General features: G+C 51.3%; 3 protein-coding genes across 4 annotated transcripts; 1 reads left to right on the top strand and 2 right to left on the bottom strand.

Annotated features, from left to right (window-relative positions):
* Positions 1–3,310: 3,310 nt before the first annotated feature.
* Positions 3,311–8,062, top strand: LOC125510734 (C-terminal binding protein AN-like). Its single transcript, XM_048675989.1, has 7 exons — positions 3,311–4,136; positions 4,812–4,980; positions 5,096–5,226; positions 5,931–6,722; positions 6,851–6,898; positions 7,380–7,496; positions 7,723–8,062. The coding sequence occupies exons 1-7, from the start codon at positions 3,534–3,536 to the stop codon at positions 7,795–7,797; spliced, it is 1,935 nt and encodes a 644-aa protein (XP_048531946.1). The 5' UTR covers positions 3,311–3,533; the 3' UTR covers positions 7,798–8,062.
* On the bottom strand, positions 7,930–8,833 carry LOC125510742 (protein PAM68, chloroplastic-like). Its single transcript, XM_048676001.1, has one exon. The coding sequence runs from the start codon at positions 8,711–8,713 to the stop codon at positions 8,063–8,065; it is 651 nt and encodes a 216-aa protein (XP_048531958.1). The 5' UTR covers positions 8,714–8,833; the 3' UTR covers positions 7,930–8,062.
* A 1,640-nt stretch (positions 8,834–10,473) lies between these two features.
* On the bottom strand, positions 10,474–13,729 carry LOC125510720 (probable serine/threonine-protein kinase At1g01540). 2 transcript variants are annotated; one of them, XM_048675979.1, is made up of 7 exons: positions 12,660–13,727; positions 12,123–12,227; positions 11,899–12,021; positions 11,403–11,573; positions 11,204–11,333; positions 10,880–11,086; positions 10,474–10,791 (listed from the first exon to the last, which is right to left on the bottom strand). In XM_048675979.1, exons 1-7 carry the CDS (start codon positions 13,556–13,558, stop codon positions 10,714–10,716), a joined length of 1,713 nt encoding a protein of 570 aa, XP_048531936.1. In that variant the 5' UTR covers positions 13,559–13,727; the 3' UTR covers positions 10,474–10,713. The 2 variants fall into 2 exon arrangements, with proteins under 2 accessions (XP_048531936.1, XP_048531929.1); XM_048675972.1 differs by having other exon boundaries at positions 11,204–11,573; positions 12,660–13,729.
* Positions 13,730–16,215: the final 2,486 nt, after the last annotated feature.

Raw genomic sequence — 16,215 nt, 5'->3', positions numbered from 1 at the left:
AACCTGCGGTGCATATTGTGGTGGAAAGTTGGGTGTGTGCTAAGGTGCATTGCCCCATGCATCCCAACCTTGGACCGGACCTGCTGCTGCAGTGTCCCACTCTGGAGCGGGTTCGAGTTGAGCGATGTTCCCGAAACCAGCCTTGTGGCGTTACTCGTTGATCTCGTCAATAGAGAGTACCCACATATCTCCCGTAGAAACAGTAAGGGCAAACGAACATCAACACTTTGTGTGTTAGGTAGGGGGCATTTGTAGCAATGCTCGCCTTGCACAGGCCCAATGAAGTGAGTGTATGTCATAATTCAACGGTTGAATTTCGTTGCTCCTGGGATGTGTTGAATAGCATCAATATCAAGGCCGAAGTGCTCGGCAAGCTGAGTCACTATGCCTCCCACAACAATAGTTCCCTTCGGTTGCTTGTGCTACCTACCGAGGTGATGCATAATAAAATCTCTCAACTTAGGCTTGGGTGTATTTGAAGGAAATATGCCCTAGAGGCAATAATAAAGTTATTATTTATTTCCTTATTTCATGATAAATGTTTATTATTCATGCTAGAATTGTATTAACCGGAAACATAATACATGTGTGAATACATAGACAAACAAAGTGTCACTAGTATGCCTCTACTTGACTAGCTCGTTGATCAAATATGGTTATGTTTCCTAACCATGGACATGAGTTGTCATTTGATAAATGGAATCACATCATTAGGAGAATGATGTCATTGACTTGACCCATTCCGTTAGCTTAGCAATTGATCATTTTTTAGTTTACTGCTATTGCTTTCTTCATGACTTATACATGTTCCTATGACTATGAGATTATGCAACTCCCGATTACCAGGAACACTTTGTGTGCTACCAAACGCCACAACATAACTGGGTGATTATAAAGGTGCTCTATAGGTGTCTTCGATGGTACTTGTTGAGTTGTCATAGATCGAGATTAGGATTTGTCACTCCGATTGTCGGAGAGGTATCTCTGGGCCCTCTCGGTAATGCACATCACTATAAGCCTTGCAAGCAATGCAACTAATGAGTTAGTTGCGGGATAGTGCATTACGGAACGAGTAAAGAGACTCACCGGTAACGAGATTGAACTAGGTATTAAGATACCGACGATCGAATCTCGGGCAAGTAACATACCGATGACAAAGGGAACAACGTATGTTGTTATGCGGTTTGACCGATAAAGATCTTCGTAGAATATGTAGGAGCCTATATGAACATCCAGGTTCCGCTATTGGTTATTGACCGGAGACGTGTCTCGGTCATGTCTACATAGTTCTCGAGCCCGTAGGGTCCGCACACTTAACGTTCGGCGACGATCAATATTATGAGTTTATGTGATTTGATGTACCGAAGGTAGTTCGGAATCCCGGATGAGATCGGGGACATGATGAGGAGTCTCGAAATGGTCGATACATAAAGATCGATATATTGGACGACTATATTCGGACATCAGAAAGGTTCCGAGTGATTCAGGTATTTTTCGGAGTACCGGGGAGTTACGGGAATACGGGGAAGAAGTATTGGGCCTCATGGGCCAAGTGGTGGAAGAGAGGAGGCAGGGCACGCGGCCCCCCTAGCCCAAACCGAATTGGACTAGGGAGTCGGGCCCCCTTTCCTCCTTTCCTCCCTCTCCTTCCTTCTCCCCTTCCCCCCTTCCTTTCCTCCTCCTAGTAGGAGTAGGAAAGGGGAGTCCTACTCCTACTAGGAGGACTCCTCCTCCTGGCGCGCCCTAGGAGGGCCGACCGGCCTCCCCCTTGCTCCTTTATATACGGGGGCAGCGAGGCACCCTAGAACACACAAGTTGACCATTGATCCCTTAGCCGTGTGAGGTGCCCCCCTCTACCATAATCCACCTCGATCATATCGTAGCGGTGCTTAGGCGAAGCCCTGCGTCGGTAGCAACATCATCACCGTCATCACGCTGTCGTGCTGACGGAGCTCTCCCATCACGCTCTGATGGATCGGAGTTCGTGGGACGTCATCGAGCTGAACGTGTGCTGAACTCGGAGGTGTCGTGCGTTCGGTACTTGGGTCGGTCGGATCGTGAAGACGTCCGACTACATCAACCGTGTTCTCATAACGCTTCCGCTTACGGTCTACGAGGGTACGTGGACGATACTCTTCCCTCTCGTTGCTATGCATCACCATGATCTTACGTGTGAGTAGGATTTTTTTGAAATTACTACGTTCCCCAACAGTAATTGGGGTGGAGTACCGTGTGCAGCACACACATGCCATAGCTCGACATGCCCGCTATGTTTTCCCTACCAAAAATAGTGTTGGCAAGGAAAATCATGAAGTAGTGAATGACGGGGTTTTGGATGCTCGATACCTTCTTTCCGGAGAGGTCATGTTCGTCCTTGATGGAGATGAGTTCCCACAAACCCAACGCGTCAGCAACCGGTGTGCCCCTGGTGTTGAGAACTCCTTGGTTCTCGAAACTGAAGGCACTACAGAACTGCTCCAGCGTCATGGTTGCTAGACTCTTTCGAGCATGAATGAGCAGCTCAGTTCCACCCCCGAGTCATTGAGTGTGTGGGAGAAGGTGGAGATGAGCTTCACGGTGATGCTGCTCCACGGTGATGAGCTCCACAGCTCGGTTCCACCCTCGAGTCATTGGCAGGCTTTGAGAGTTGCGCCATTGCCTCAAATTCCATCTCTCCACCTTGTATTTCGCCAAGAAGTACTAGCTCAATGCCGGATCAGTGGTTTATTTGGGACACATGGTGTTTGGCTCAATGCCACTCCAACGGAAGGGCGGTCACCATGCTCCAGTAGCATGCTGACTGCCGAGGGCTGTAGGTGCTCGGACCGACGCGTCTCTACCCGTCCCCCTGTCCTGCGTGCTTCTCGCCAACGGCAATATAAAAGTGTCGAGCACCAGGAGGTGACCAACGTTGAACACTGTCACCATCAAGCTCTAGTGCAGGCAAGATAACGCTGAATTCTGCCTCGTACGCGCGCCATGTAAGCAATCCTGGAGCCCAAATGAGCTTTCTGTGAAAATCGATCGGGATCAATCGGGATTAGAAAGGACATGGTGCCAGTTTAAGGGATTTTAAGATTAGGGTTTGATTCAGACTTCGTGTACGAATTCAAGGTTGATTTCACATTTTTCTCAAACAACAAATATACAAAATTCTTAAGGAAATCCTTTTTTAAGGGTAAAACACCGAAAATCGTTTGACTCTTGAATCCATCGGCGGCACTATTATCTGCCTTTTTTTAGGATGGAAGCATGTTATCCAACCCGAATGGCCAATGCTGTCACTTGCGTATTGAGTTTTTTCATAGCAGCGATCCCCGTGCACAGCACAGACCGTTGACGAGCAAGCGCATTCCCCCACTCATCTCTCTGCTCGTGCGTTTAGCCGTGGAGATCGCGAGTTCGCGACTCGGAGCACCAAAATCCAAAACGCCCAGAGACCGCGCCTCGCTGCTGTAGACTGTAGCGGAGTGTCCTCTGCTCCACGTTCTGATCCGACAAGCGAGCAACTCTGCAGCGGAGTCGGCCCAAACATGTTGCGCGGCCCGGCCCATCCCGTGCCGGCGACCGCCGCCACCGCCGCCGGCGGCGGGCAGCCGCTGGTGGTGACGCTGAACTGCCTCGAGGACCCGTCGGTGGAGCGGGACGCGCTGGCCGGCGCGGCGGCCGTGGAGCACGCGCCGCTCTCCGCGCTCGCCTCTGGCCACGTCGAGGCCGCCGCGGCCGTGCTCCTCACCTCGCTCGCCTTCCTCCCGCGCGCCGCGCAGCGCCGGCTCCGGCCGTGGCAGCTGCTGCTCTGCTTGGGATCCCCCGACCGCGCCGCGGACGCCGCAGCGGCCGCGGAGCTCGGCCTCCGCCTCGTCCACGTCGACGCCAACCGCGCCGAGGAGATCGCGGACACCGTCATGGCGCTCTTCCTCGGCCTCCTCCGCCGCACCCACCTGCTGTCCGGGCACGCGTCCTCCTCCACGCCGTCCGCCGGGTGGCTCGGCTCCGTCCAGCCGCTGTGCCGCGGCATGCGGCGCTGCCGTGGGCTCGTGCTAGGCATCGTCGGCGTCAACGCCGCCGCGCGATGCCTCGCCACCCGCAGCCTCGCCTTCCGCATGAGCGTGCTCTACTTCGATCCGCTCTACGAGGTGCCGGATCCGCTATTTCTGCGCTTATAAACCTCTGATCTGCGCTGCTAGGTTTTTACAGTTAAATTATTTTGTTAGCTTACTTTTCTTCTGTTAATTTTTAGCTCTAGCATTGTTCTGTGGTTCTTGTTCGTTGCTAGTTTGGGTGGTTTTGAAGACTTCATAGTTACTAATTGTTCGCTAACTTCCAGCATTTGTTTCATAAAGTATATATATATAATCAAATTTCTGGCATTTAGTTCTTCTACCCTCCTGCTAGTTATGACTTATGAGTGTATCTTGTAAGATTACCGTCCTATTTTTGTATGCTAAAGTTAAATCATTGCATTCCTGCATTTGTATGCTAAAGCAAGTCCTCAATATAAGAATCAGTAAAGATGATCAGACAGTCTGAATTTTCTTGATATTCTGTATGCCCTTTTAGGAGTGATCTGATCTTCTTGTCTTGAGAGCTAAAAACTGAATTTAATTTTTCACAACAAGCTGTCTGACGAAGTAGTTTATGTTAGTATGACCACATGAAAATAAATTTATGTTTCATGGCGGAATTAGTATCTACACAAGGAATTTCTCAGCTGCTGTTATGTTTCTTCATACAATAAATTGTACCCCATGTAAGTATGTGCCAGAGTTAAAGCACCACACTGATTTCCAACTGTGAAACATTTTGTGAAGGGTGTGGGCAAAACAAAGCGGCCTTCCATTGTATTTCCTTCTTCCGCCAGAAGAATGGATACTCTCAATGATTTATTGGCAGCAAGTGACCTTGTTTCACTTCACTGTGCGTTAACAAATGATACAACAAACATAATTAGTGCCGAGCGTCTGCAGCACATAAAACCTGGTAAGATAGTTGCTTCCTATTTCCATATTCTGTTTCCCCCTTATATTTGGCCTTGACAGACTTACTGGTTTTCTTCAATCATAGTCTCTCATTGACTATCTTTTGAGCCCTGCAGGAGCTTTCATAGTCAATACCAGTAGCTGCCAGCTGATAGATGACTGTGCACTGAAACAACTCTTGCTCGATGGGACTATTGCTGGATGTGCATTGGATGGCGCTGAAGGTCCACAATGGATGGAAGCATGGGTATGAAACTTAGATCTGGTTACAATTAAATTTTGTCCAAAAGGCTGTTTGAAATGAAAAACAGCCAAATATCTTCCTATAGAATAATCTGTTCTTCTTTTCAGTACGCCTTATTTGAGATGCAGTTTCTTTCCAGCAAACCTTCTTTGAGTTTCAGTTTCTTTCCAGTAAACCTTCTTTGAGTTTCAGTTTCTTTCCCATGAGAAGATTCAGTTCTGCTAGGATATGTCGTGACACTGTATTACATTTCTAGTTCACCACTTGTGGAAGGCGCTCCTTATTAACATAACTACATACGTCAGTGAGGATAGGAAGATAGTGCAAGTGATGTAAGTATATGTAGGAAACTTTCTTCTAGAGGTATAGACTATACAGTTAGCTAATTGACCTGCCTACTGGTTCCAAGAGATGCACAACTGATGCACTCTTTAGTTCTTTTGCCCTACGCTTGGACTATGGTCACTATACTATGAATTTTGGCAAGATGATTATATCTAGAAGAGCATGTTTTACCGCAAGGAAAATGAAAAGGCATAGCCTAGTGGTGGGAAGGGGTTGATGCCTTCCCACCCACCCAGGTTCAAGGCATGGTACTTGCAATTTGGGTTTGTTGCACCAATTATACTGTAGGGGGTTCCCTTACAGTCTTTCTGTCAAAGAAAATAATTGATTAAGCACTAACTATGTTTTTTCTTCAATAATAGGTACATGAGATGCCGAACGTGTTAATTCTTCCTCGAAGTGCAGACTATAGTGAAGAAGTGTGGATGGAAATCAGAGAGAAAGCAATCACAATATTACAATCCTTTTTCTTTGATGGCATTGTTCCAAACAATGCTATTTCCGATGAAGATGAAGCAATAAGTGATGTTGGATGTGAAGATGATCAGCTATATAAACAGGCAAATGAACACTCTTTGCGGGTCTGCGATGGTGAACAGCAGACAGATGAAAGCCAACTAACTCTAGAGTGTGACAAGAGAAGAGCCATCTCCAAGCCTGAAGTGCCTGAAGCTTCAGGGCAGTCCCAAAGTATTGGTTTGAGATCAGAAGGAAGACGTAGCAGATCTGGAAAGAAAGGGAAAAAGAGACCTGCGCGCCGCAGATCACAACAGAAAATGGATGAATTGTCAACTGTGGAGAGCGGAAGTAATTATTCTTCACGAAGAGATGATGATACTGTGATGAGTGGCCGGGACCAAGTCTTAAGTTCCAGTTCACGATTTGCTTCCCCCGAGGAATCCAAAAATAAGCTCAGGTCTTCTGCTGAATCTCCAATGGAAATAATTTCTGAACATAAGTTGCCTGCAGGGCTTGGTAGAAAGCCTCCTGAGAGGCTTAAAGATGGCTTTGTCATTGCCCTAAGGACAAGAGATAATTCGGGTTTTCATGTTTCAAGAGAAAGAGTTGCTGGTGGTGGCTGGTATCTTGATGTTGTGTCAAATGCTACAAAGAGGGATCCTGCTGCTCAATTCCTAATCACATTTAAAAACAAGGTGGTAGTCGGGTTTCCTCTGTCTCTCTCCCTCTCCCTCTTTTTTCTATGCTGTTCCCTAACCTGTCAGGTATTTTTTTTTGTACAACTACATATACATGTACTTATGATAGGATTTACACCTTTCAGGATACAATGGGATTGCGATCTTTTGTTGCTGGGGGCAAACTATTGCAGGTAATAATACCCTTTTCAGTTAGTACTCGTTCCCTGAAGATATGCTGAGAGGTGAATATAATACTAGTAGTGAAATTAAAAGATTATGCACCGGTGTTCTTCTGTGCATGAACCTCTTGGTAATTTTTAGATGCAATGACATCTATGGTCACACCATTTTTTATGCTTTACACATTGTCCTATTTTTTGTTCCATGTTGAAAATTACCAACTTGATTCCACGGTATGCTTAAAACAAGTACTAGTGTATCTTGTACTACTCTTCCGTTTGACCTTTTTGTTTTGAGAATTTACTTTGAATAGTTGTTAAGTGCTCGCTCCATGCTCGATTCCATTGCAGGAGGTTTAAGAAGTTTATGAATAGAATCACTGATTTGTTCTTACATTCCACGATCCCTGTATAATTTTCAGCATTGAAAGTGAAATGCTTTATTTAGATTGCCGATTTACTATATTTAACTCGCTTTTAAACTTGTTTTCAGGTTAATAAGAAGGCGGAGCTCGTATTTGCCAGTCATGCTTTTGATGTTTGGGAGAGCTGGACGCTGGAAGGGTCTTTACTGGAGTGCTGCAAACTGGTCAACCACAGAAATCCTTTGGTATGCCCATTTGTGTATCACCATTTTATGCACATAACAGCAACATTTAAGAGTTATAAGATGCACATCCGTCCTCGTCCCAATGGCAATAGCCAATCTTCATTTTCATTGCAAAACAGGACCAGTTAATGTTCTGGACCGGGAATTTCCACCGCCATGACTAACTCGAAAAAACAGTTCTGTTGGTAATATTTTGTTTCCTGATGGTGGTTTAAATTGTGCGTAGGCTGCATTGGAGGTCTATATCGAGATCCTCGCAGCGGTGAGCGAAGAAGATGGCATCACCAGGTGGCTCGATTGATCAAAATAACCCATCCATCTGCTTTAGGAGAACCAAAGCAACTGACTCATCAGTGTTGTATTCTGGCTGGCCTGGGGGTTCACTCAGTTTTCTTTCTTTTCCTGCCAAGTGTTCAGTTTTGGCCATTCTACCTATTGCAGAGACCTTGCAAAGCCACTGCGAATTGTTCCATAGTTTCACTGTTGTAGCCTGTACGAGTATCAAGTGTCGACAACAAGCGTACTGCTATTTCCAGGGGAGAAAATATCTAGTCTATTTACAGTTACTACTTGTTATCCTTGTCGATCTCTTCCTTCCACAGCTCCGGCCAGTTGGTCCGGGCCTCGTCGACGCCGAGCAGCGAGCCTTCCTTCTCCGGGTCCCAGCTCGCCGACAGCGTCCCGTAGGCGATGCCGAGCGCCGACGTGCCGAAGGAGAGGAGGATGGTGAGCAGCTGCACCCACGACGGCACCTCCGCCCCGCCGCCGCGCTTGAGCGCGTCGTACACGTTGAGGAGCGCCACGCCCGACGCCATCGGGACGCCCACCGTGAACAGGATCCGCCGGAGGATGCGGTCGAACACCACCTGCGGCAGCTCGTCGTCGCCGCGGCCGCCGCCGTCCTCCTCGCGGGCGGGCTCCACGAGCGACTCCTTCAGGAGCAGCAGCTGCTGCTGCTCCTCCCGCTCCCGCACCCGCTGCTGCTGCCGCTGCTTCTCCTTGCGGCTCGTCTTCTTGTTTCCTGTGCTGTCCGCGGCTGGCGTGCCGACGCCGCTGCCGTTGCCGGCCGCGTGTAGCCGCCGGGCCGGGGCTCGTCGTTGCATGGACGGCATCGCGCGAGGTGGTGAAAGGATGGAAGTGGAGGATAGGCTGTGCATCTGTTGGTGATGAGGGTAAGGGGCGGGCTGGAGAGCCATTACGTGGAGCAAGGCGGCCATGCGCGCCGCCGGTGGATTCGTAGGAGGCGGCGAGCTGCTCTCCCGCTTCCTCGTGGTAATAGCCTTATCGCCATGGGCAGTGGTCAGTGGTGGCGCGTAACTGCATTCTCGATGCCTTCCTGGGTTGGGTGCCACGTGTGTCGGCCCCACAAAAGATAGTCAAAACGTTTGTGCCCGGCCGTCTGGTTAGAAACTTCGGCCGGTCGCACGCGAGCCTGACGATCAAGCCTGTCGTACATCTAGTTAAAAAAAGAGAGGCTGTCGTACATCTCACCCCTGCACCATCTGTCCATCTTATACTTATTTTTTTCGGGCGCTTATCTTTTTTTCTTTCTCTGTCTTCTTCCTCCCGACCCCCTTCTCTCCACTCCTCGTCTTCTTCCTTCGGATCCCCTCAGCAGCTCCTCATCTTACTCCTTTAGATTGCGTCGCCGGCTAGCCCTAATCCTGTGTATGTCCCCTGCCTCCAACCTCAGCGCCCACGCCCACTGCCCATGGCTACAGGCCCCTTTCGCCCCGGCGAGCTAGAGTTGGAAAGCCGCCATGAATATGTCATCACGAGTTGTTGCTCACAGTTTTCTATGTTGGAACCGTCCACGGAAAATGCTATAACAACGGCGGCGCGACTGCTACAACCATCTCCTCCCAAAATGAACCTAAAAGCTTTGCTTCTCCATTGATGCTGCAACCGAGGACCCAAAAAGCTGCAACCGTTTGATTCGAATGCTTCAACCCGCGGGTATATAAAGTTTCAACCGGACACCGTGCACTAATAAAAGCTACAATTGTCCATATGAAAGCTTCAACCGTAATTTAAAAAAGTTTCGATGGATCACCTGTGCAACTGAAAAAAGCTACACCCGTTCATGTGAAAGTTCAAACCATATTTGGAAAAGCTTCAACAGGCATCATATCACTACGAAATAAAAAGAAGCTTCAACTCCACGAGTACACAACGAAAAAGTTGCAAGTGTTGAGATGAAATGCTTCAACCCTATATTTGAAAAGCTTCAAGCAGAGACCAGCGACAAAAAGCTGGAATCGACACCTCACCATTGATGCAACTAACTACTGCGATGGCTTCACGGCGGAGCTACAGCTACAGCGGTGACGAACTCCACGGACTGGCGGGTCGATTTATTTTGTTGGGTCCGATTTGGTGCATAAGAAGGGCGGGCCATGGGGTACCAGTGGTCCAACCGGCGAGCCGTGAACAGCAAGCGGTGCGAGCCAGCGGTGTTTCGAGGTCGTCTGGTCGACGGTTCGCTACCCCTATGAGCGTGCTAGAGACGAAGGAGGGTAGGGAAAGAAAAAAGAGAAGACAGCTGAGATCTAACAGCCCATGTACTCTCAGATGAACGACTGCTAGGCAGCCGGCCGAAAATTGGGCCGGCCGGCCGGCGCGTGGCTCTAAGAGACATCTCTTTCGTGCGTCCTGGTTGACCGTCAGATTCAGGCCCGAATCTTCTGTTCGACAGTTCCACTCTTCCCGTGTTCTGGAGATCGTGTTTGACGTCCATACCTCATCGGACGGCCTTCACTTGAAGGCATCTCTTTCTTGCGTCCTGCTTGACACGGGGACCCACTGTCAGAGTGACGCAATGGCAACTCCTACTGCAGGTACGGGCTGAACTTCTGAAGTGAGTAATGAGTGCTGTGAATGACGGCAACCACGCAAGCTTGGAGCTGGAACGAGGTTCTTTATTGTAGCCGAATCCAACAACTAAAGCGAACCGTAGACACCAAAGTGACACAGGTAATATTGTGGAAGCGTAGATGCACTTCCGTTATGTCGATCATATAAAGTTGTGAAGTACTCCTCGTACTAATGCTAGCCTTGATTATGCACCGGCTGTTTGATTGAGTCATTGCTGTCATGCAAACAAACACAACCGGAGAAGAAAAGAGGTCCGATCGACTAGCTTGCAGTACAAGAACATGTGGTGTGCGAACACGAAGGAAACACAGCCGTTCGTCCGTCCATGCCCATGGCGTTCCCTTCACTCCTCGCGCTCGTAGCTCCCCGACGACGCCGACGCCGACGCGTGGGCCGACAGACCCCGCGCAAGTTGGAGTTCCTGCATAGAGCATACGGATGCAAATGAAGAGTTGACACTTGACACTAGGAGCTGCGGGTCAATGCGGTGTATGGCAACGACGACATACGTCTCTGAACCTGAGGTCGTCCTCGAGCATGTGCACCACGTGCCCCATGGTGGGCCGCTGGCCGCCGTCGGGGTCGACGCACCGGAGCGCGGCGAGGACGGCGCGCTTCAGCACCTTGGACGGCGGCGCCTCGGGCAGCGTCGGGTCCAGCACCTCCTCCACCCTCCTCTCCGCCACCATGCGCTTCAGCCACTCCACCAAGTTCACCTGAGTCACCACGGAAAGTTCAGTTCCACTTCCACCAGAGAAGAGTGCACTGGCAGTGCATGCCGGTCGAAGTGCGCGGGTAGAAGAAAGAAAACGACGGCGAGTAGGACAGCTGACCTCCGCGGTGGGCCTGGTGTAGTCCACCGGAGTTCTGCCGGTTATCATCTCCATGACGAGCACCCCGAAGCTGTACACGTCGCTCCTCTCGTTCAGCATCCCGGTCCGCGCGTACTCCGGCGCCACGTACCTGCAACGCGAATTGCTAAGCTGCGGCCAGGTAAATGAACGGTGACATGGAAATCTAGTGGAGACTGACCCGAAGGTGCCCATGACGCGGGTGGTGACGTAGGACGCCTCGGAGCAGAGGAGCTTGGCGAGCCCGAAGTCCGACACCCTGGCGTTCCACTGCCCGTCCAGGAGGATGTTGCTGGATTTGACGTCTCGGTGGACGATCTTGGGCTCCAGCCCTTCGTGAAGGTACGCCAGCCTGAAGTTCAGGTACAAGATGCACATCAGTTCTAGCTAGTGCACCGCGCACGCGTATCAGACTTTCGGTGTTCAAGACATATGTGCCGTTTAAGCAAGAGTAGCACTGGCGATGTTGTTTTCAGCATTCAGATTTCAGAGTGACACACCACTTGCCAATCATGCCAACTAGCAGCAGTGATGTAGTGCGTCCATAAAATTTGTTATCTACAAACATGCCATACTTCTTCTCTACTCCTAATCGGCCACCTTAATTTTAGATTTTTAATTCATGCTTTGTTAAACAATCACATATGAGACGATACGAAAGTGAAGAATTACAGTACCCTTTAGCGGTTCCGAGAAGTATGTGCATCCTTGTGTCCCAGTTGAGCTGACTAATCTCACCCTCCTCATGGTGCAGCCACTTGTCCAGGTTACTGTTCTCCATGTACTCGTAGACCAGCATCCTGCCCATCCAACCAAAGCAGTGACAGGGATCAAATTAAGCAATGTCAACAGAGGGCAGACAGAGAAATGTGGCGCAGTTAGGCATTGCATTTCTCATTACCTGCAGGCGCCCTCGCTGCAGTAGCCGAGCAGACTGACCAAGTTCTTGTGCCGAACCCGGCCGATCGTCGCCACCTCCACCTTGAAATCTTTCTCGGCCTGGCCCCTGAAACCAAGGACGGAGCAGTTGGTGATCGCTGTTTTGAAATTTGAACATCTTGGGCCCCAGGAGGCCGCTGGAGGCAGTTACTACCGGCCATGGTTGCGGAGTAGTACTCGTGAACTGAACATTCAAATCTGACAACTGCCCTGAAACAAAGTTGTTGCTCCCAACTAAACAAGAAAATAACACTTCTCCTGATCACACACATCTTGGGAACTGTGAGAAATTTCAGCGTCAAAAAACAGAAGAGTGCGGTTCTAGCGGGAGTTCTGCATTTGAAATCAATCCAGATCGCCTCGTAACGAATTCAAGGGAAGACATCATTTCGCGTTTCTAATGACAAGAAATTCGAATGGTTGAACAATGTGCTGCCTGAAATTCAATTGGAGAAACTCGAGAGACACCGAAAAATTCGAGCTCCGGGACGAGGTTTACCTGTTGTTGTGCAGATTCTTGATGGCGACGAGGGTGGAGTCCCGTAGCACACCCTTGTAGACCACCCCGTAGCCGCCCTCCCCGAGCACGTTCTGGGCGGCGAACCCGTCGGTGGCCTCCTCCAGCTCCCGGCGCGTGTACCGGCGGCCCCAGCCGCGCTGCGACGCGTCGGCCTCCGCGTCGCTGCCGCCTCCGCTCTCGCTGCTCCAACCGCGCGCGCTCCCGGCGATGCTCGTCGCCGTCTCGCCGCTAGTCCGCGCGGACTCGACCCTGATCAGCGGGGCCTTCTGCTCCGCCTTGATGACCTCGATCGGCGGCTGGAACGGCGGCTCGCACGGAGGCGGCGGGTGCCAGCGGACGGACTCCTCGACGATGTCCTTGTCCGCCATCGCCTGATGCAGGTGGTGCTTCATGGACCTGGACGCGCCCCCGTGGTGCAGGCTCGGGGCGACGCGGGGGCATCGCCGGCGCCGGCGCCGGCAGCGGCAGAGGCAGACGGTGAGCACGAGGACGGCGAGGACGACCGCGGCCGCGGCCGCGGCGACGAGGACCCAGGCGCGGAGGCCGAGCACGGGGGTGCGCTGCGAGAGCCAGGCGCTCAGGAAGCCGACGCTCCACGCGGACGTCTGCTGCTTGTGCTGCTGCTGCTGCCCGTGGAGGTGGCTGCGCTGCGGCGTCGGCGTCGGCGGCCGACGGTGAGGTGGGGGATGGGGATGCGGGGGGCTCTTGTTCACGGGCCGCGCCCGTGCGGCTGGCGGCGACAGCCTTCTTGGTGGCGCGGCGGGCGGCGATAGCCTTCTTCGCGGCGCGGCGGGCGGCGAGAGCTTTCTTGGAGGCGCGGCGGGGGCGTCCATGGCTGCAGGCTGCAGCCCGCGGAAGCCGAGCCGCGGAGTGTGCATGCAGACGCAACGGAAGAGAGGAGAGGAGAGGAGAGGAGGGCTTGTGTGCTGCCGAGTGCCGAGTACGTGTGTGCGCGGTGAGTTCGACTTGGTTGAGGCTCGACTGGAGGCTTGACAACCGAGAAACGAGGCAAGTCGTTGGAGAAGATCACGCGGGGAGCCAACGTTAACTCAAGCTTTTCGGCGCTAATTAACGACCCGTTCAGCACGGCCCAAGAAAGCCCACGACCATAACTGCGTCCACTGTGCTAAATGGCCTACGAGATCTCTCATCATCAACGGGATGTGATCGATCGATCGTATGTCCCGCTGAATTGGATGCCTTACCTGACGCCCTAACCGCCGCCTTTTTTTTTTGCGCCTTAACGGCAGGACCGATCGCTTGCTTATCGCCATCCAAGCGTCTGTTCAAAATTAAGACGGAGCCGCTGCCCCGATTCCTGACTCACGCAGTCACGTGTGCGTTTCCGCCGTCACATAGTTATCATCTTTCAGACGGTAGGAAGACACTTACTTCTGTTACGGGCGTCCAACCTAATTAACCAGCAAAAGCAAGTTGCTGCAACGTGGTACTGCTGCAAGTGCTACTAACCATCTGATTATTGACTGAACGGCCGTGCCATCTTCAATGGCCCTTTTGACAAACCGGGCCTGGTGTAAAAAAAGCAAACCTTCAAGCACCATCGAGTACACGGGTTGGCTTGGCTCGTACTGGAAGGGCGGACAAGGTAACGGCGTCCTTTCCCTGACGCGCAAACTGTCAATTAGTGTGGCCAACACCTCAAAAAAAATATAGTGGCCAAGGCATGGATGGCATCGACGAACGATGACGCATGGTGTTTGGGCCGCAACTGGGGTGCCCGCACGCCGCCATTGCACAAGGCGTTTTTTCCTGAGGAGCTCGGTACCACTCTGCCTCTGCATAGCTTGCATAACAAGCCAAAATTAGAACGTTCACATTTTTTTTTGCGGGTCTCTGGCATGGCCGTTCCTTTTCGATGTTCTTCGCGCGAAAGGATTGGCTGGGTGGCTGCGCTGCTCCAAAGTCATTGTTAATGGAGTCCCAGGAAGGACCTTTGTGCATGCCAAAGGTTTGAGGCAGGGAGACCCAATCTCGTCTCTGCTATTCGTGATTGCGATGGATGCACTAGCCAACATCATCAACAAAGCAGAGGCTGAAGGCATCATTAGTTCGCTCACGGGAATTGTGGCGTTGCAGCGCCTGTCGATTTACGCCGACGATGTGGCCCTGTTCATCAGACCTTTTGCGTGGGATATGAACTTTGTTCGACAAGCCATACACATTTTCGGCGAGGCGTCCGGACTCAAGGTCAATTACACCAAATCCTCTGCCATTCTCATCATAGGGGACGAGCAGGACCAGCAGAGGGTGGCCGACGTGTTACAGTGCCAGGCGGGTGAGTTCCCCTGCAAGTATCTTGGCCTGCAGCTTGCCATTCGGCAACTTACCAGGGCGCAGTGGCAACCCTTGTTGGACCAGGCGAAGCGCTTTGTTCCGGCTTGGCAGAGAGGGCTTATCCAGCGGCTGGCAGGTTAGTGTTGGTGAATTCAGTTGCTGCAGCGAGGCCCATTCAGCACTTAATGGTTTTGGAAGCGCCAAACTGGGTCTTCGAGAAGATAAATAGTTGGACGAGAGCTTTCTTCTAGAAAGGAAAAGAGAAAGTCAGTGGTGGGCACTGCCAAGTCGCATGGAACTCTATCTGCCGGCCGACTCAATTCGGTGGTCTGGGTGTGAAGAATTTGCAGCTGCAAGCTTTGGCGCTGCGTGTGCGTTGGGAATGGCTGTGCAGAACGGACCCCAACAGACCGAGGCAAGGCATTCCCATGACTGATGATAAGATGGCTAGGCAGGTGTTTGATAGCCTAGTTCAGATAAAGGTGGGTGATGGGAGCCGTGTGTTGTTCTGGAGGGATAGATGGATTCATAGCTTTGCGATCATTGACATCGCCCTGCGGATCTACAGCAGCGTTGAAGCTCACACGCGCAACCGTAGGACGGTTCAAGAGGCGATGGAAAGTAACAGATGGCTTCAGGATATCCACGGCAACATCTCCTTCATGGCTCAGCTCCAACTCATGCATCTAGGGCACGCGGTGGGATCGGTGCAAATGGACACGCAGTTGCCGGATCACTTCTCGTGGCCTTGCGATATTTCAGGACTTTACATGGTGCGATCCATCTACCAGAGGCTTTGCGCTGGGTTGGAGAGGGCCCCTTTCACGGAGTGCGTCTGGAGGAGCTGGGTACCCCTTAGATGCAAAATTTCCGCTTGGCTAGCAGCTCAACATCGACTGTGGACCTCGAACCGTTGTGCCAGACATGGATTACAGGACCATCCCTCGCCATGCTTTATATGCCTACATGATGAAGATAATGTTGACCACATGTTGACACAGTGCGTGTATGCAAGAGAGGTTTGGCACTTGGGCTTCCAAGAGCTCAACATTCAGGTCAGGACGCCGGAGCCACACGACACATTCCTTGAATGGTGGCATCTGGCGAGGAGCCAGTTCAGGCACGCCAAGCGGCGCGATTTTGATACTCTGGTAATTATCACTGTTTGGGCCTTGTGGAAGCAGAGGAACTCTCGAGTGTTATGAAGGAAATATGCCATAGAGGCAATAATAAAGTTGTT

This window comes from Triticum urartu, chromosome 1 (assembly GCF_003073215.2).
Source record: "Triticum urartu cultivar G1812 chromosome 1, Tu2.1, whole genome shotgun sequence".
NCBI classification, from domain to species: domain Eukaryota; kingdom Viridiplantae; phylum Streptophyta; class Magnoliopsida; order Poales; family Poaceae; genus Triticum; species Triticum urartu.
This window is presented reverse-complemented; position numbering and strand designations above follow the sequence as displayed.